At 42.6% G+C, this 20,074-nt stretch overlaps 1 protein-coding gene across 3 annotated transcripts in view; it reads left to right on the top strand.

The window, feature by feature from the left end:
• SLC9A7 (solute carrier family 9 member A7) overlaps nt 1-20,074 on the top strand; it is a 111,566-nt gene that overhangs the window by 74,666 nt on the left and 16,826 nt on the right. The window contains exons 9-13 of one of the 3 annotated variants that reach the window (XR_005777659.1): nt 147-235; nt 3,276-3,389; nt 6,935-7,046; nt 9,284-9,437; nt 16,575-16,684. Coding sequence is in view for 2 of the 3 variants with exons in the window: in XM_040425145.1 (XP_040281079.1) it covers nt 147-235; nt 3,276-3,389; nt 6,935-7,046; nt 9,284-9,437; nt 16,625-16,684 (529 nt within the window). In the remaining variant the exon portion in view is untranslated. The remainder of the gene's footprint in view (nt 1-146; nt 236-3,275; nt 3,390-6,934; nt 7,047-9,283; nt 9,438-16,574; nt 16,685-20,074) is intronic. The other 2 variants (XM_040425145.1, XM_040425146.1) reach the window with 2 other exon arrangements.

The raw sequence follows: 20,074 nt of genomic DNA, 5'->3' as shown, positions 1-20,074 counted from the left end.
CTACTCTTCAGTTGTATGTGCTTACATAGGGAAGTCTATATTAATATTATTTGCCTGGTGGTCATGATGCTAGAAGGTGATGGCTGTAGTATTTGCTTCCTTGTGTTACACTAGGATTGACTAAAACTCTCATTTTGCACTTGCAGGAGTAGTCGCTGTTCTGTTCTGTGGTATCACACAAGCTCATTACACGTATAATAATTTATCGCCTGAATCAAGGACTAGAACTAAACAGGTAATTATTCAATGCTAGTGCTTGCATGATATACAGAGGGTATGCGTGGGTCTTGGCACGCCACCAGCGATGATCATGCATGCTTCAGCTTGTTAAAGGAACACTAGAAGTCATCAGTATACACATTCTTCTGTAAACCCCTAGAAGAAAGGCAGAGAAGCAGGGACCTTCCACATTTCGTATTTTAGTGTTGTATAAACTGTTACTATGTATTGTCTTGTCTCCGTTGCAGCAAAAGCAGTAAGGGTCGTTTTTTATCTTCCTCCGAACTCCACACAATATATCACAAAAGTCCCTTAGTGCAGTTCCGATCATTCATGACCGCCAAAAGCTGAAATATAAATACATACTATCCCACACAAAAAATAAAGCCACCAAATTCCCATAAAAATACAAATATCATTTTAATATTGATTAAAAACAATACGGACAGGGAAAGGAACCAATAAATATAGCCGGAGACATCAGTATTCGTATTTCATGACACACAGGTCAAGAGCATAGAAATAACCACTCTATATACAGTACATATGGTAACTATAACATGACTGGATTGGTATATTAATAGAACATGATTGTAATATCTTAAAACATAACCCCGTACACCCCATCCAGACAACTACCTGTTTGTCAGTGCACAGGGCCCCTATACCAAGTAACTTTCATAGGTGCCCGATATAGGATGTGACCGACCACTTTACAAACCTATCACCATGGAGTGAAACTATTCTGAAGTAACACAATATTGGGCTACATGCATACAAATGTTGTTTGTTTCCGTGTCAGTTCCGTTTTTTTTGCGGATAGGATGGGGACCCATTCATTTCAATGTCCGCATCAGTATGTCCGTTCTGTAGCCCTGCAAAAAAAAAATAGAATATGTCCTATTCTTGTCCGTTTTGGGCATTGTTACAATGGATCTGCAAAAAAAAAAAAAAAAAACGGATGGCATACGCAAAACACATACGGTCGTGTGCATGTAGCCTAACACAATGAGGGCTACTTTCACAATTGCGGCAGGGTGATCCGGCAAGCAGTTCAGTCGTCGTGACTGCCTGCCGGATCCGCCGATCTGGATGTGACTGAAAGCATTTGTGAGACGCATCCAGATGCGGATCCATCTCACAAATGCATTGCAAGAACTGATCCGTCTCTCCGCTTGTCAAGCGGACAGACGGATCAGTCTTGTATCTTTTTTCACATTTTACCGGTCTGCGGGGCTATGGAACTGACGTACTGATGCGGACAGCAGACGGTGTGCTGTCCGCATTTTTGGCGGACCCATTGAAATGAATGGGTCCGCATCCTATCCGCAAAAATCCGTGTGCATGAGGCCTTAGTGAAAAAAAAGTGGAGAGGGAAGTACAGCATGCGGGACTTTATTTCCTGATAAAAAAAAAACGTTCTTCCTAACGGCTCCCATTATAGTCAATGAGATTTATTTGGCTCCGTTCCTCTAAATTATTTGCCGAATCTGGCACTGCTGTTAGTTTTGTTCTTCCGCACCCATAACGGAACAGAAGAACGGAAATAATAGCAGTGATGTGAAAGCAGCCACACTGTGTCAGGTCTCTTAATAGGTTGTCTAATCATTTACATATGGAGAACCCTACATACGCTGACAGAGCAGGCCTAGAAAAGGAAAGCTGAAGCAGCTCCAAATAACAGAGAATGCACATCTAAACATTGTACAGTCACTTATTTTATTAGAACCACTGTATACAGAAAGACCATGCACAGAAGCCCCCCTAATATCAGTAGCCATACTACGTATGTATATAGTCACTACATCCATAGAGATGGGAAAAGCACGATGACCAGTACATAATGTAAAGATTCATACGATACCCATAAAACAGCGCGACACCCAATAGGGAGCAGATCTGCACAGCCTAGGAAAACGTACAAAGGCAGTCTAAAGTTCAAATTCAAGGTCCTGACATAACAACTAGCAGTGATGGTCAGTTCGCAGTGTTTGCCAGCGAACACATGCGGGCTGCCATCTTTAGTAAGGTAGACTTACCCGTCCGGCGATGCACAGGTAAGGCTACTTTCACACCTGCGTTCAGGTGTCCGCTCGTGCGCTCCGTTTGAAGGGGCTCACGAGCGGCCCCCGAACGCATCCGTCTGGCCCCAATGCATTCTCAGTGGAGGCGGATCCACTGAGAATGCATCCGCCTGCCAGCGTTCAGCCTCCGCTCCGCTCAGTGAGCGGACACCTGAACGCTGCTTGCAGCGTTCGGGTGTCCGCCTCGCCGTGCGGAGGCGAGCGGATCCGTCCAGACTTGCAATGTAAGTCAATGGGGACGGATCCGCTTGAAGATGACACAATATGGCTCAATCTTCAAGCGGATCCGTTCCCCATTGACTTTCAATGTAAAGTCTGAACGGATCCGCTCAGACAACTTTCACACTTAGAAAATTTTCTAAGTTTTAATGCAGACGCATCCGTTCTGAACGGATGCGAACGTCTGCATTATCGGAGCGGATCCGTCTGATGAAACATCAGACGGATCCGCTCCGAACGCTAGTGTGAAAGTAGCCTAAGCCTGTGCCGGGAGCCGGTCTGAAATCAAATGCAGTCACCGGGAGCAGGCAGTTCTGAGAACAGCCTGATGAAGGCCCCCGGCGGCTGTTCTCGGAACTGCCTGCTCCCGGTGACTGCATTTGATTTCAGACCGGCTCCCGGCACAGGTAAGGGTTTACCTGTGCATCGCCGGACGGGTGAGTCTACCTTACTAAAGATGGCAGCCCGCATTTGTTCGCTGGCGAACACTGCAAACTGACCATCACTGACAACCAGCACCATCCTGTCCTACACATATCACCAAAATACAACCTCAGGGGGTCTAATCGGCGATTCAAGTGCCCACCCTTCCGGTTTGCTCTTTTTTTTTTTTACATGGACAGCCCTGCACAGTATATACAGGATTATTTCTTTTATCATCTGTAGCTGTAAAATTCAATGTGTATCTGTCGTTTGTTGTAATATACCCATTAACATGTTCTTCTTTTATTTTTTTTATTTTTTTTCATGCAGCTTTTTGAGGTCCTGCACTTCCTGGCTGAAAACTTCATATTTTCGTACATGGGATTAGCGTTGTTCACGTTTCAGAAACACGTATTTAGCCCAATCTTTATTGTTGGCGCTTTTGTATCCTTTTCTTAATTAATAGAAAACATCACATCACAACTTAATGTGTTCAGGTTCAAATCTAGTGCTTATACCAAGTGTTGGCCTGTATTTTAGGGGTAGTGCGCTTTCAAAATCGATGGATTCAACCAAAGCAATCGTTCGCCAAATGAAATGGTCATTTTAGCTGACCAATGGCGGACCGTCATTCTCTGAAGGGTTAGCTGTGTTTTATATTTTCATCTGATAGTCGGACGAAAGATTTTTCTTTGAAAGAATGTTCCCAAAAATCTTTTGATCATCACCTGGTATCATTGAACATGTATGGCCAGTTTGAACATCTGTAAAGGCCAATATGAGTAAAACATATGTATGGCCATGTCTGTGAAAAGACAGCTGAACAATGATCTGGTGAACAATCTACCAACCTCTCATGTGTATGGCCACCTTTCAAACGGCATCTGTGAGCAGATTTGTACCTATGAAACTGGCTGACCTGTTGCATGTGCCTTTGGCAGCGGAAGGCATCTGTGTAAGGGGGCATTAATACCACTGTATGTATTTTGTAGTCCATAAAATGCGAAAAATACGGATGACGTCCGTGTTGCAACCGTGTTATTTTTTTGTTGTGTGCCCATTGTAACAATGCCTATTCTTGTCTGGACAAGAATAGGACATGTTCTATCTTTTTTGCGGGACTGCGGAACAGACATACGGATGCAGGCAGCATGTGGTGTGCTGACTACTTTTTTGCGGCGCCATTAAAATGAATAGGTCTGCATCCAATCCTCAAAAGGAGGATGCAGGCCAAATATACGGTCGGGGGAATGGGACCTTAGTCCCATGTTCATAGGTGTCCAAGTTGCTGAGAAATGGATGATTTAATGTATGCAAATGAGCCTCAAGGAGCAACGGGGGCGTGGCTGTTGCACCTAGTGGCTTTGTTCTCTCTGCAACTGCAGCAACATCTGCACTTTGACAGCGGCTGGAGTGATGCCGTTTACACTGCCTGGCCATGTCAATCAAAGTGGAGAGGGCACGGTCTGATCTGGACTCCTTGCAAAATTAAGGGGTGATTTGGGGTTAAACTTGAGGTCTTAATAAATTTGAGGTCTCATCTAGGGTCTGTTTGAATTTGGGGGCTGATTTGGGGTGTATTCTTGGGTCTGTATAAATGTGTGGATCAGGGGTCTGTATGAATTTAGGGGTTGTATTCATTTCAAGGTCTGGGAGTCTATTAATTTTGGGGTCTGCATTAAGAAGGGTTTGTCCAGCCATGTGTAGTTTATTTTTAAAAACCGATTAAAATGCCACAAAATATTAGTACTACCTCTCTCATCCCATTGTTGTCACCACTAGGGAAGCTCTTGGCATTATTCCCAGGCATTGCCGGCTGAGGAAATGCTCAGACGTAGGGAGTGTGGCAGACGTGTATTGTATCATATTTGGGATGCACGCAGCCCATCAAATGGATTATTTTTTTTTCCTATGTGTGGCCCATATGTCCAGCCCAGTTTGAGACCCCTGCTTTAAACCATTCCACTGTAGCCCCCAGTATATTTAGGGTCATTGTTCTTCTGGATTGTGAACCTCTGGCAGACTGGAACAGGTTTTCCTAAAGAATTGCCCTGTATCTACTACCATCCATATTTCGTTCAATTCCAGTCCCTGGTAATGAAAAGCATCCCCTCAGCATGATGTTGCCACTACCATGCTTCACTGTGGGCATGCTGTTCTTGAGGAGATGGGAATTGTTGAGTTTGCAACACACACAGTTTCCCATGGTGGCCAGAAAAGTTCAGTTTTAGTCCCATCTGGCCAGAGAAAATTCTTCGGTGTTTTGGGAGTCTGTCGTGTGCTGTTTGGGGAAAACTCCAAATGTGTGTTCTTATATTTTCTATGGACAGATGACTATCTCTGTGGATCTTTCAATCTCCTTCAAGATAATCATTGGTGTCTCAGTTGAATCTCTGGTTTGTGAGTTTTGGTGGGTGTGCTTTTTTTTTGTCAGGTTTGAAGTTGTGCCATATTCTTTCCATGTTGTTATAATAGTTTGAATGGTTCTTAGTAGGATTTTCAAAGCTTGGGATATTTGTTTGGAGCCCAACCATGATCTATAATTTACACCATTGTCTCTGTCTTTTTTAAAGTGCTACTTGGTCTTCGTGTTGCTTACTTAGGAGTGTTGGAGACTCGTAGGCCTTACAGATCAGGTGCATTTATACTCGCATCATGTGACAGATCATGTTACACTTCGATGGCACACAGAGAACTTAAGGTACTTTCACACTTGTGGCAGAGGATTCCGGCAGTCGGTTTCGTCGCCAGAACTGCCTGCCGGATCCGTCAAAACGTGTGCAAACTGATGGCATTTGTCAGACGGATCAGGATCCTGATTGGTATGACAAATGCATTGAAATGCCGGATCCGTCTCTCCGGTGTCATCTGGAAAAACGGATCCGGCATTTATTTTTTTTCACATTTTATTCGGTCTGAGCATGCGCAGACCGCAATGCTGGATCCGTTTTGCTGGAACACTCTGGGCCGGATCCGGCATTAATGCATGTCAATGGGAATTCCGGCAAGTGTTCCGGAATTTTGGACGGAGATAATACGCATGCTGCGGTTCTATCTCCATCCTGAAAAGGCAAAAAGACTGAACTGAAGACATCCTGATGCATCGTGAACGGATTACTCTCCATTCAGAATGCATGGGGATAAAACTGATCAGTTCTTTTCTGGTATTGAGCCCCTAGGACAGAACTCAGTGCTGGAAAAGAATAACGCTAGTGTGAAAGTACTCTTATTCAGCTATTTGTGACTTCAGAGGTTAATTGATTGGTCCAGACGTAATTTAGTAGTTACATTGCAAACATGGTGAATACATATGCACTCAGAATTCATTAAAAAAAAAATCGTTCCACTGTACCCATTTGGACTTTTTTAATTTATTTTTTGTCCATTTTATAAAATCTAAATTAAAATCTATTTTAGTTCCAGGTTGTAATGAAACAAGTCATATCATTAATGTGAAATGTCACTTTGTGAGCAACTTTACTGATTACTTAAAGGAACTACATAACTAGTAGTTTCTGAAAAAAGAAAAACGTTATTATCGGAACTGTCTGATCCCCTGACATTTGAGAACGATCCTGTAATAACTGTCTGTATTCTGTCAATGCAGGTCTCACACATTAAAGGGATTATCCCACGAAAAGTGTTTTATCACCTATCCACAAGTTAGGTGATAAATGTGCAGGAGATCCAACCACTTCCGTGGGACTGACCTTCTTAAGCCCCATAGAAGTGAAGGGGATGATGGACTGGTATGTGCGCTAACACTCCATTCAGAGAGGGGACTCGGGGACCCCTCATTGTCAGTAATGCAGGGGGGCCCAGCAGTCATATTCCCTGTGATCCATTATTTATCAACTATCCTGTGGATGGGTGATGAATAGTTTTTGGGGGGGATAACCCCAAAAACTCAATGTGCTGTTCACACAATACTTTCTTACTTGCACTGGTCTTTATACAGGTCTTGAGTACTTAACTACTGCCTCATTCAGATAGCTGTATTTGTAGGTAGAGCAGCTCATGTATACCCCCTATCTTTTTTTCTGAACCTGGGCAGAAGACACAAGATTGGCTGGAATTTTCAGCACATGATGATGTTTTCAGGTAGGTTGATGTTTAGCAAAGCATCCAAAAAGTGTTTTATGTTGAGCTTTAGGTTTTGTACAAAGTCATTCAAGTTCTCCCACATCAAATTTGGACCTTGCTCTGTACAGGAGTACATTCTGATACTGAAAAATACCGTCTCCAAGAATCCCACCGCAGAATGTCATTGTATACTGGAACAAAAAGGCCCAAAGCTTGAATTTTTTATTTTATTTTTTTAGACCATTATTCCTCCTTCGCCAAACATTTAAACATCACAACCTATTTGGAAATGAAGTGTCTTCCTAGCATCTGTCAAACCTAGGTTCATCCATCAGCACATTTCCAGTGTTTAAAATAGGAATGTGCTCCAGCCGAAGCTTGGTGCATGGTGATCTTCTATAGGTTATCAGTAGGGATGAGCGAACTTCTGTTTTCAAGTTCGGCGTACAAGGTTCAGGTTATCTAAGAATTCAGTTATGGATTCCGCTACTATGAACCATAACTTATGGTCCGTGGAAGGCGAATCCCTAACGGGATTCTTAGATAATCCGAACCTTGTACGCCGAACTTGAACAATTTCGCTTAACACTAGTTATCAGGGTCACATGTCGTATTTCAATATGCATGATTTTTTTATTTTTTCTGATGTAAGAATAGAGTTTTTTTGGGTGTGGACATAAGCATGAATGGATTTTGTCACCTCCGGCAAGCCCTAATAAGTACTATAAAATAATGCATATATAGAACTGACTCCGGATCAGTAATTTGTATGTCAATACGCACCCTTGTACCCCCGCTATGCACCCACAAATCAGCCATGGTATGCATTGAGGACTGCTGTGTATGCTGACATAATAGAAAGGACTCGGCTGACTTGTGGGTGCACAGCAGGGGAATACAATGCAACTTTATTAATCCCAAAGGGAAATGAAAGCACAGTTACAGTAGCATACATGCCAAACAATGTGGGTGAGTATCGACATACAAATGACTGATGTGGAGTCAGCGGCAGGTGTTCTATACATGTATTATACTTCATCGGAGACAGATATCTTTAACCCTCTGTGCCATTGAATATACAGCTGCTGATCCTCCTGCTCTCACTTACTGCACGTTGCAGAGTCCTGCGCCTTCATGGCGCTGCATGGTGCTTCTATAAGATTTTCAGTTCTGCATTTATAAAATGTCATGTATTGACACTGCAATTTAAAAGGTTTGGCAACCTATTATAAGGGAAGGGGGGTGTCAGACCTGCAAAAGGGAAGCATACCTGCCTGCTTCCTGCCACTGCCTCCCGGATTCTTCACGCCCTGGCATTGGCTGATTGGCTTCAAACATCTGCTTGACGCTGTTGCAGCAGTGACCAGACTCCCTTGTGTCGTGTCAGTTGGTCATGTGACACAAGGGGATCAAGTCACCGCTGCAGCCAGTCAAAGTGGATGTTTACATTGGGTGACCTGAGCCGACAGCTGAGGCCGTGAACCAAGCAACAGTAAGTGGGTAAGTGTGCTTCCCTTTTGCAGGTCTGGACAGGAAGGGACTTTGCCAAAAAGAAAAAAAAATACGATTTAAATGACACAAATACGTGTTCTCAAAAGGCAGGAAATGCTCAACCCCAAATACAGTTGTGCACTTATGCTCGGGGGAGCAGATACTGCGCTTGGGGTCTGTTGCTAAGGGCATTCCTCAGCAAAAAATGCCTACAGTGGAGGATGCCCGCAGCAGACCACAAGTGCCACAGAGACAACCTACACCAGATGGTAAAAGTGTGGATGTGGAATGATATATAGAATAAATAGTTACAAGAATAGATGCACTACTATGGTGGATGTAACATCTGACTAAACCCTCACACTGATGTTAAAAATAAGACTTTAGCCAGTATATCCTTATATTGAGGACATACCTGAGCCCACCCACCACGTCAAGGTATATCAAGTGGCACGGGACCTAACACTAAACCTACCTGTACTGTATGGGTAGTACCATACAGATAGGTAGGTTTAGCGTTAGGTCCTGTGCCACTTGAGAAACCTTGCTGTGTTGCGTGGGCTCAGGTATGTCCTCAATATAAGGATATACTGGCTAAAGTCTTATTTTTAACATCAGTGTGAGGGTTTAGTCAGATGTTACTGTTTGCATCCTCCACGGTAGTGCACCTATTCTTGCAACTATTTATTAAAAAAAAAAAAAGTGGCCAACCCCTTTTGCTGATATTACTAAATTTCCATACACTGTTGTTTTATGTCTAACAGGCCTCCGAGGAGCTATGGCATTTGCACTTTCCATACGTGACACTGCTTCATATGCCCATCACATGATGTTCTCCACTACTCTCCTGATTGTCTTCTTTACTGTGTGGATAATAGGTGGTGGAACTACGCCCATGTTGTCTTGGCTCAATATCCGGTCAGTGGTTTTAAAAAGACATTCTAAGATGGTCAAAGTCTGTCCTGACAATGTAAATATTAGATGACTTCTCTTTCTTTATAGCCGCTGCAGTTAATATGGTCATTATTTTATCTTTAGATTACATGCTATTGTGGTGTTTTTGAATTATGATAGTTATTATCTAGTTAAAAAGGATTGCCATATATATTAGGTTGTAAAAGTATTTAAGAGGTATTACCGCCTTGGCCGTTTTCAGACATTCCTAACCGTGAATGGAGAAGGAGGTGCATGTGTGGTATGCTCTCGATTTACAATGGGTCCCCTGTTTTTGAGATGGCTCCAGGTTCAAAGCTCCTATCTGACATTTATAGCATATGTTATAAAAAATTTCCTCTTTAACGTGTGGTAGCCTCGTTTATTTTTTTTTTATAATTTTTTTTTTCTCTTCTTTCACAAGCTTAACTGCAGCCTTGAGCCTCTAAGGTTATAAAATATAAAAATGAATGGAATTCAACCTACCATGGGGTGAATGTGTGACATAGAAGCCGGAGTCCTATGATAACTGTGCTTAGAGATTCTGTCACCAGGAAATTCACTGGTAAACAAGGCACAGTGACTTGTAGGAGTATCTCAGCTGGATCTAAATAACTTTCACTTTGGGATCTGTTGCTTCGTTCTGGAGAAAAAGTACTTTTAATCCACATGCAAATGAGCAATTAAGGGTGGCCCGAGTCACTTTTTGTACTCTTGCTCCTACCGCTTCCTCTCCCAGACCGCTCCTTGTTGACTGACAGGGTTAGGCTACTTTCACACTGGCGTTTTGGTTTCCGTTTGTGAGATCCGTTCAGGGCTCTCACAAGCGGTCCAAAATTGATCGGTTTTGCCCTAATGCATTCTGAATGGATAAGGATCCGCTCAGAATGCATCAGTTCGGCACCGTTCCACCTCCATTCCGCTTTGGAGGCGGACATCAAAACGCCGCTTGCAGCGTTTTGGTGTCTGTCTGACAAAACTAAGCCAAACGGATCTGTCCTTACACACAATGCAAGTCAATGGGGACTGCTCAGTTTTCACTGACACAATATGGCACAATAGAAAACGGATCCGTCCTCCATTGACTATCAATGGTGTTCAAGACGGATCCGTCATGGCTATGTTAAAGATGATACAAACGGATCCGTCGCAAAAGTTGGATTTTTGTGCGACTGTCGCACTGCAACACCATTGACTATCATTACAAAAAATGTAGTTGTACCCTTTTTGTTGCGCGACACAGGTCACCGTGAAGCCCTAGCCTTACAGCAACACACATGATGGTACTTGCAGTCCCCTAAGGCAGCCGGTCATGTTTTCAGGATTTCCTTAGTATTGGGCAGGTGATCTATTTCCATGTGTCCATGCATCAGGACTTGGCACAGGTATTCATTCTGTGGGATATTCTCAAATCATGACCGAAAGGTGGTCCTGAGGACTGGAGTTGTGGAACACTGCTAATGGAGAACTGTTGTGAAACTACAACCCCCAGTATGCTCTGACACCTGCATACTAGGAGTATGGGACTGCCAAGACACACACAATGGTTTAAATACACACATTCTGTATGCCCAACCAAACCCATGATGCACTTCTTCTTTCGCTACCACAATTTCAAGACCACCACTAGCAATGTCCAGCTACTTTATAGCTCCTCCCACCAGGTAGTTACATAGACACTCCCCTATCACTGCCACTGTATGGACACAGCATCACAGGAAATGAGAGAGCGGCATGGTCATGTGACCACAGCCCAGAACAGAAATGACATCTACCATCATAAATAATTATTTTAAAGGCTGCATACTGGAAAAACCAAAAAGTAGATCAAAAAGGTGTAAAAGCAAAAAACCTGTATTAGTGGAAAACAATGAAACAAGCTGTCATTTCATTCGGATTAGGCCTCATGCACACAGCCATGTGTTTTGCGTGTGCATGAGTCTAATCTGAATGAAATGACAGCTTGTTCTATTGTTTTTCACTAATACAGGATTTGTGTGCCCACATATGGTTGTGTGCATGAGGCCTGGCCTGGACAAGCCTATTGTGTTTTATTTTTTTTATTTTTATTTTTAAAAGAATATTCCTTTAAATTTGTAAGCCCTCAGTCATTCAGCATAGTCAAAAGGGGTCATGTGACAACAACCCTGCTGACCTGAAACAGGAAGGGTAATGGAAAGTTCCCGAGAGTCATTGCACCCATTAACTTCTAAACTATTCATAGGACCTAATATAAAGCAAAAAGTACTAATCCTCACTTCTTCTTGGGTATGTTCACACTTTCAGGTTTTTTTTTTGCAAGTTTTTAATGCAGTTGTCACAGCTTTCATGTCTTTCTTAGGCAGTTTTGGAGGATGTTGCTGTACGTTCTTACAAAATACACGACAGGCTGCATGTAGCACTTCTTGTTTCTCATGAAGGATTCCAGAACGGATTCTACTGTGCATTGAGGTTTTGCATGCTTTTCTTGGTAATGCAGAGAGAGTTAATATTTACAGTAAAAGGTAGCAAGTCTGACTTCAGTTATAATAACGGCAGCTGGTTACACAAGTGTCTCGCATAGTACAAGGCTTTCTGGTTATGTAAAGCTTTGAAGGTAGCTCTAATTTTGTAATGTATTTCCATTACCTTTATTGCTCTGTATCGCTTTCTTATTTCTTGTGATTTTTATGTCCATGGGAGTGTCAGTGATAAGAGTCCGTGTGCAGATTCCATCCTTTGCAAAGGTAAGCGTGAGATCTACAGAAAATCTGAAACCAAAAAAGCACAACTAAGGCTACTTTCACACTAGCGTTGGGGTTCCGCTTGTGAGCTCCGTTTGAAGGGTCTCACAAGCGGCCCCGAACAGACAGAATGCATCAGTCTGGCAGCGTTCCGCCTCCGCTCCGCTCAGCAGGCGGACCCCTGAACGCTGCTTGCAGCGTTTGGGTGTCCGCCTGGCCGTGCGGAGGCAAACGGATCCGTCCAGACTTACAATGCAAGTCAATGGGGACGGATCCGTTTGAATTTTGACACTATATGGCTCAATTTTCAAACGGATCCGTCCCCCATTGACTTTCAATGTAAAGTCTGGACGGATCCGCTCAGGCTACTTTCAGACTTAGAATTTTTTCTACAATATAATGCAGACGGATCCGTTCTGAACGAATCCCAAGTCTGCATTATATGAGCGGATCCGTCTGGGCAGACCCCAGGCGGATCCGCTCTGAACGCAAGTGTGAAAGTAGCCTGAGGCATGTGGTTTGTAGTGCGAATTTAGTGTGGAAGTGCAGAGCAAGGTAGAATTTCTGTTTTCAAACCCACACCCCTTAAGGGGGTTTTCGGTGACAAAAAAAAGGGCCATTCACCTCTACTGACATTTTTGTTTTAGTAACTACTTGCATCCCCGTGTAATAAAAATTCTGGAGCATCTATACTTATTGCTGTATGTTATTCCTACTAGACGTTTATTAATGAATTGCCAGCAGTCTGCAATAAAGGTCCAGCTGGATGTTACCAGTTGGGGGGGTGTCACTGCACGGGCTGCCACTGACATCAGTAATTTGATAGTGTCAGACTATGCAGGAACACACCTCAACTGGTAAGCCCAAGTTCACACTTCAGTTATTTGGTCAGTTCTCTCCATCAGCTATTGTGTGTAGTGAAGCCTACTCAGAGATGAGGTATAATGGAAAGATCTGCACCTGTTCTGTATTTTTGACCCGAACCTGCTTTTCGCTCACAATAACTGATCAAATAACTGAAGTGTGAACTTGGCCCAACACATAGATGCAGACTGCTGGCAATTCATTAATAATCTTCAAGTATGAATAATAGAGGAATGTCAAAACATAGAGTTAGATGAACAAATGCTCTGCAGAGGAAATCAAGTAATTGCTAAAACAGACATGTCCGGAGAGGTGACAGGTCCTCTTTAAAAACTAACCACCTTTGCTTAGAATAGGCCATGAATAGCTGGTCAGTGGGGGTCCAACAGTGAAGAGGCTGCACTGCTGGTTATCCATTTACACAAGCACAGCTTGTGACTGAGAATAGTGCGGATCAAATGTACTTGTTACTTCCTGAGGTTTCAAACCCATGCACCACCTTCTCACAGCTAAAAGGTGCAAAGAGATGTATCCAGTCTAGGTGATTCTCGCCCATCACGGAACCCAAGACACAGGAAATAAGGGCATCTTTCCAAAGCAGCCCACCCCCATACTTTCTGCTGAAAGTCATTACTGTGCGCAAAGAGAGCTTGCATAGAAATGCTCTGGTCTGAGCATTCAAATACATGGGTAGCAAAATACAGTCCTGATTTGTGTCTTTCATGTTAGACGAGGATATTTTTACACCACAGAAAAAAACACGTATGAGTATGTGGTTTCTAGCCAAGAAAAAGTCTAGTCCATTACATAGAAATCTGCATTTGCATACATTAAAGACTAAAGACACCTTTGAGATCAATAAAAAGATACACAAAAGAAACCAAATAAAAGTTGCACTAAATGTGAGGCTGCAATCTTCATTACTCATATTCAGTTTGTAACCTGCTCCTAGTTTCAAACTTTTTTTTTTATGTGGATGCGTCCCTAACCAATAATATATGATGGATCTGTGTGTCCAGGGTGCTGCTGTCTTCTCCCCCTGCAAACTCTCCAAAAATATACAAATGGGTAAATTGGCTCCCTACGAAATTGACCCTAATGTGTGCTGTGTGTGTTGGGGGTTGAGCCCCTATATCACAGCCACTGACTTCCCAGGGAGACTCCCCAGTAATGCAACTATCCCGGAGTTTTGAGTCCCTGTGAAAAAGGGCATTACAAGTGTTTGTCATTGCTTTCCTCCCTATCTACAGAGTTGACAGATGTGTTACATTCAGGAGCAGCAGCAGTTATGTAAAGGACTTATACACTCTCTGCAGAACCAAAATGGTAGCAAATTGTGATAGACTATTTAGACAGTTGCCTAAATTTGCATTTAGAAAGCAAATTGACAACAGTACAAGAGCCTTTAAATATGCCAAACCTCTTTCATGAAAGGGGTTGTCTGGATGCAAGAAGAAAGAATAGATTAATATTTACCTGGCAGGGCTCTGTTTTCCTGACTGCATCAGTGACCTCACGTCAACAACACATAGCCGCTGCAGCCAGTCAGTGGTCTCTTCAGTGCTCTGCTGAGGCCAGTGATTGGCTGCAGCAATCACGTGTTGTCAATGTGATCTCATCGCTGCAATCAGGAAAACAGAGCCCTGCTAGGAGAACCGGAGCAGTGGGGCAGGATCTGTAATAAAGAATAGATAATCGTCTATTCTTTATTACAGGTTGATCCCCTGAGGTTTCTGGTGTCTTCATGAAACCATACAACCACTTTAATGGCACATGCAGCTTTATAAACTCCACGGAAATCTGTACCATCTAAACTCTGTGTGGGAGACCTCTCAAATGTGGCGTAGTTGGCCATAGGAACTAATTATCTTCCAGTTTTCCCAAATGCCTACTTTAAAATAAAAGCTGCAACCTGATTAGTTGCTATGGGCAACTGCTCCACATTTCCTTTGATTTAATAAATGTACCCAATGTTTTTTATTATTATTATTAATAATAATAATTTATTTATAATAACTAGCTGATAACCCAGGGTTGCTCGGGTATTTATTTATTGCAATTTTATATTAAATAACACTGACTTTCACAATGGCCGCCCCTTTAACAGTGACTTTCAAAGTGACCGCCCTTTTAACAGTGGCCCGTGTCCCCTGCCCCCCATGCATGTAGCAGTATAGTTGTGCCTTCATATGACTGAATATTTCAGGACCTGCGAACTGCTAAAACCTGTGATCAGTTGTTATGGCAACCTGGAGTAGGACCTGAGAGCTTCTATTGGCTGATAAGGGACATGTGACCGTGTGTATGGCAGTTAGGATTTAAGTGAAAGGCTGGCAGGCTTGTATTGGATAATACAGGTCATTTTTTGGGAATATCTCAGGAACAGTACGTCCTAGAGAGCTGAGACCCACGCAAGATTTCTTTCCAGGTAGCAAGGGATGTGCATACCAAGTTTCGTTGAAACAGATGGTTACGTTTTTGAGTTTTCGCGGAATGAACGCACGAACGCACATGCATACATACATACACACACACACATACATACATACATACATACATACATACATCTTTTTTTATATATGTAGATAGTAATCTAATTTATTTGAAAGCACCATTAATTCCATGGCACTGTACTCAAATCTAAAAATACAATAAACAAGAAACTATTAACAGACTGGTACATAGGGGTAGAGGACCCTGCCTGCAAGAGATTACAATCTATAAGGGAAGGAGATAACACAGTAAGTGAGGGTATAGGCTGCTCATGTGGCTATGTAGTGGCAGCAGGCCCATTGCAGGTGGTAGGCTTTCCTGAAGAGGTGGGTTTTCAGGTTACTCAGCCTGATGGGGTAGTGAGTTCCATGCTGTGTATTCTACAGATGCACAAATCAACTATAGACAAAGGGAAAAGTGAGTGTTGGGTGAATAAAGGAATCCACTTTGCTGCCTTTCTTACGTAATATTATTGATATATAATTAGCTCCTTGAACACATTTTTTATCAAAATTGTGTCAGGCCCATCTACCAGCGACAAGGTGGCTTCTAACATACGGGACCAACACTATCAGACTTGCCTCTCCTGGGCTGGTAGTCTATATGTATATGTAAAATATACTGTATCAGTCAGGAGTATGATGTTCAGGTTTACCAAGACTGGGAGCACATTTACCAAGCCTTCCACTGTAACAAGGGTTTTGCCTATGTAGGTTTGACAGAAATGTTCTTACTGACCACAAAAAAAGGAAAGAGAACTTCCAGTTTCCATTGAACTATAGCCCCGCTCTAAAATTCCCTTCTAGTAATCCCATATGTTTGATAATTTAGCACCTGAAGGTACTCACTTCTATTAGGTCTAGAAATGCCAATTATAATACTGGTTATATTGTTGGCTGGCCTATGTTCAACGTGTAAAACTCTTCTACTCAAGTAGGGAAGGTAAGTGATATACCTGTAATGTGGTTACCATTTGAACAGATTTGTTAGGTTTTCTCTTCTAATCTATCAGTCCATGTAGTGAAGTATGTTAATGTTCCAGGTCACCCATTCCACAACCTTCATTTTCATTTCATTCTTGTGCTGTACCAGAGTTGGTGACAATAACCCATCGTTGGAGGATGCGAACATTAGTCGTTGGCAGTATTTCAGGTGATTGGTTTCTGCCATATGTAATTAACACTAAGCTTCTTGGGCTACTTTTCACTTGTCTGTGTAATTCTATTCAGCACAAAATGTATATAATTTATGTCACTGTCTTTGTCATCTGTAAATTTATTATTGATTAACATTCATTATCTTTGTATTGGCACTGGGGTTCACATCTCAATGCTGTTTGTATGACTGCGTCGTTTAAATTATTTTACTTCCTTTGTCAGCAACAGAAATGGAAATGCAGAGCATCATATATATGCCGTATTTTTCGGACTATTAGACTCACCTAGGATTTGGAGAAGGAAAATGAGAAAAAAATGTTTTCCATCAGACCCCCATTCTTCATCAGACCTCATATCAAACCCTCATCAGTCCCCCATTCTTGATCAGACACCCCCAACCTCTATCAGTTTCAGATCAGCCCCCCCAGCCTCCATCATCCTTTAGATTAGACCCCCAGCCTCCATTAGTCTCTGATCAGACCCAGCCCTCATTAGCCTCAAATCAGCCCCCAGCCCCCATCCGCCTCAGATTGAACCCCCATCACGCCTCATATTAGAGGTTTAAAAAATAAACAAACTTGCCTCGCTTGCTTCAGATGGCGTGCATATCCAGGACTCACCGCTCCCCACATTGCTTTTTATGGCCTGTGCTGTACTCTGACGTTGCACAGTGTCAGGTCATAGTGCGTGCCTACACGACACTGTGCGCAGCGGGATCCGGAAGACAACCGGTGAGGCTGAGTACAGTCAGTGCAGCACTGCACTCGCCTCCCTGTGCCTTCCATTATGGAAGCGGTCATTAGCATTCAGACTAGAAGTCGCACCACCACTTTTTTGGGGGAAAAGTGCGTCTTAGGCCTCATGCACACGGAGTCTTTTGCGGTCCACAAACCGCGGGTCTGCAAAAAACGGAAGCGCTGTCAGCATCTTTTGCGGCCTCATTGAAGTGAAAACTGCGGCTCGGATGCGGACCCAAACAACGGTCGTGTGCATGAGGCCTTATAGTCCAAAAAATGTGGTACTTTTTTTTTTTTTTTTTTTTTTTTTTTTTTTTGGTGGATGAAGAGGGTAGGTGCAATACATTATTAAACATTGTGCAATATACTAGTCCATCTCAATAAATTAGCATATCATCAAAAAGTTAATTTATTTCAGTAATTCGGTTCAAAAATATACTACATACAGTTGCAAGAAAAAGTATGTGAACCCTTTGGAATGATATGGATTTCTGCACAAATTGGTCCTAAAATGTGATATGATCTTCATCTAAGTCACAACAATAGAAAATCACAGTCTGCTTAAACTAATAACACACAAAGAATTAAATGTTACCATGTTTTTATTGAACACACCATGTAAACATTCACAGTGCAGGTGGAAAAAGTATGTGAACCCTTGCATTTCATAACTAGTTGAACCTTCTTTGGCAGCAATAACTTCAACCAAACGTTTCCTGTAGTTGCAGATCAGACATGCACATCGGTCAGGAGTAATTCTTGACCATTCCTCTTTACAGAACTGTTTCAGTTCAGCAATATTCTTGGGATGTCTGGTGTGAATCGCTTTCCTGAGGTCATGCCACAGCATCTCAATCGGGTTGAGGTCAGGACTCTGACTGGGCCACTCCAGAAGGCGTATTTTCTTCTGTTTAAGCCATTCTGTTGTTGATTTACTTCTATGCTTTGGGTCGTTGTCCTGTTGCAACACCCATCTTCTGTTGAGCTTCAGCTGGTGGACAGATGGCTTTAAGTTCTCCTGCAAAATGTCTTGATAAACTTTGGAACTCATTTTTTCTTCGATGATGGATATCTGTCCAGGCCCTGACTCGGCAAAGCAGCCCCAAACCATGATGCCCCCACCACCATACTTCACAGTTGGGATGAGGTTTTGATGTTGGTGTGCTGTGCCTCTTTTTCTCCACACAGTGTTGTGTGTTTCTTTCAAACAACTCAACTTTGGTTTCATCTGTCCACAGAATATTTTGCCAGTACTGCTGTGGAACATCCAGGTGCTCTTGTGCAAACTGTAAACGTGCAGCAATGTTTTTTTTGGACAGCAGTGGCTTCCTCTGTGGTATCCTCCCATGAAATCCATTCTTGTTTAGTGTTTTACGTATCGTAGATTCGCCAACAGGGATGTTAGCATATGCCAGAGACTTTTGTAAGTCTTTAGCTGACACTCTAGGATTCTTCTTCACCTCATTGAGCAGTCTGCGCTGTGCTCTTGCAGTCATCTTTACAGGACGGCCACTCCTAGGGAGAGTAGCAGCAGTGCTGAACTTTCTCCATTTATAGACAATTTGTCTTACTGTGGACTGATGAACAGCAAGGCTTTTGGAGATACTTTTATAACCCTTTCCAGCTTTATGCAAGTCAACAATTCTTAATCATAGGTCTTCTGAGAGCTCTTTTGTGCGAGGCATCATCGACATCAGGTAATGCTTCTTGTGAAAAGCAAACCCAGAACTGGTGTGTGTGTGTGTGTGTGTGTGTGTGTGTGTGTTTTTTTTAGGGCAGGGCAGCTGTTACCAACACCTCCAATCTCATCTCATTGATTGGACTCCAGTTGGCTGACACCTCACTCCAATTAGCTCTTGGAGATGTCATTTGTCTAGGGGTTCACATACTTTTTCCATCTGCACTGTGAATGTTTACATGGTGTGTTCAATAAAAACATGGTAACATTTAATTATTTGTGTGTTATTAAAGCAGACTGTGATTGTCTATTGTTGTGACTTAGATGAAGATCAGATCACATTTTATGACCAATTTGTGCAGAAATCCATACAATTCCAAAGGGTTCACATACTTTTTCTTGCAACTGTAGATTCATTACACACAGAGTGATCTATTTCAAGCATTTATATCATTTAATGTTTATGGCTTACAGCTTGGGAAAACCCAAAAGTCAGTTTCCCAGAAAATTTGAATAGTATACTCTCACCTAAAGAATTATTAGGAACACCTGTTCTATTTCTCATTAATGCGATTATCTAGTCAACCAATCACATGGCAGTTGCTTCAATGCATTTAGGGGTGTGGTCCTGGTCAAGACAATCTCCTGAACTCCAAACTGAATGTCAGAATGGGAAAGAAATGTGATTTAAGCAATTTTGAGCGTGGCATGGTTGTTGGTGCCAGACGGGCCGGTCTGAGTATTTCACAATCTGCTCAGTTACTGGGATTTTCACGCAGAACCATTTCTAGGGTTTACAAAGAATGGTGTGAAAAGGGAAAAACATCCAGTATGCGGCAGTCCTGTGGGCAAAAATGCCTTGTGGATGCTAGAGGTCAGAGGAGAATGGGCCGACTGATTCAAGCTGATAGAAGAGCAATGTTGACTGAAATAACCACTCGTTACAACCGAGGTATGCAGCAAAGCATTT

This window comes from Bufo bufo, chromosome 3 (genome assembly GCF_905171765.1).
Source record: "Bufo bufo chromosome 3, aBufBuf1.1, whole genome shotgun sequence".
Classification (NCBI taxonomy): domain Eukaryota; kingdom Metazoa; phylum Chordata; class Amphibia; order Anura; family Bufonidae; genus Bufo; species Bufo bufo.
The sequence above is the reverse complement of the archived record's forward strand: the minus strand, read 5'-3'. Positions and strand labels throughout refer to the sequence as shown.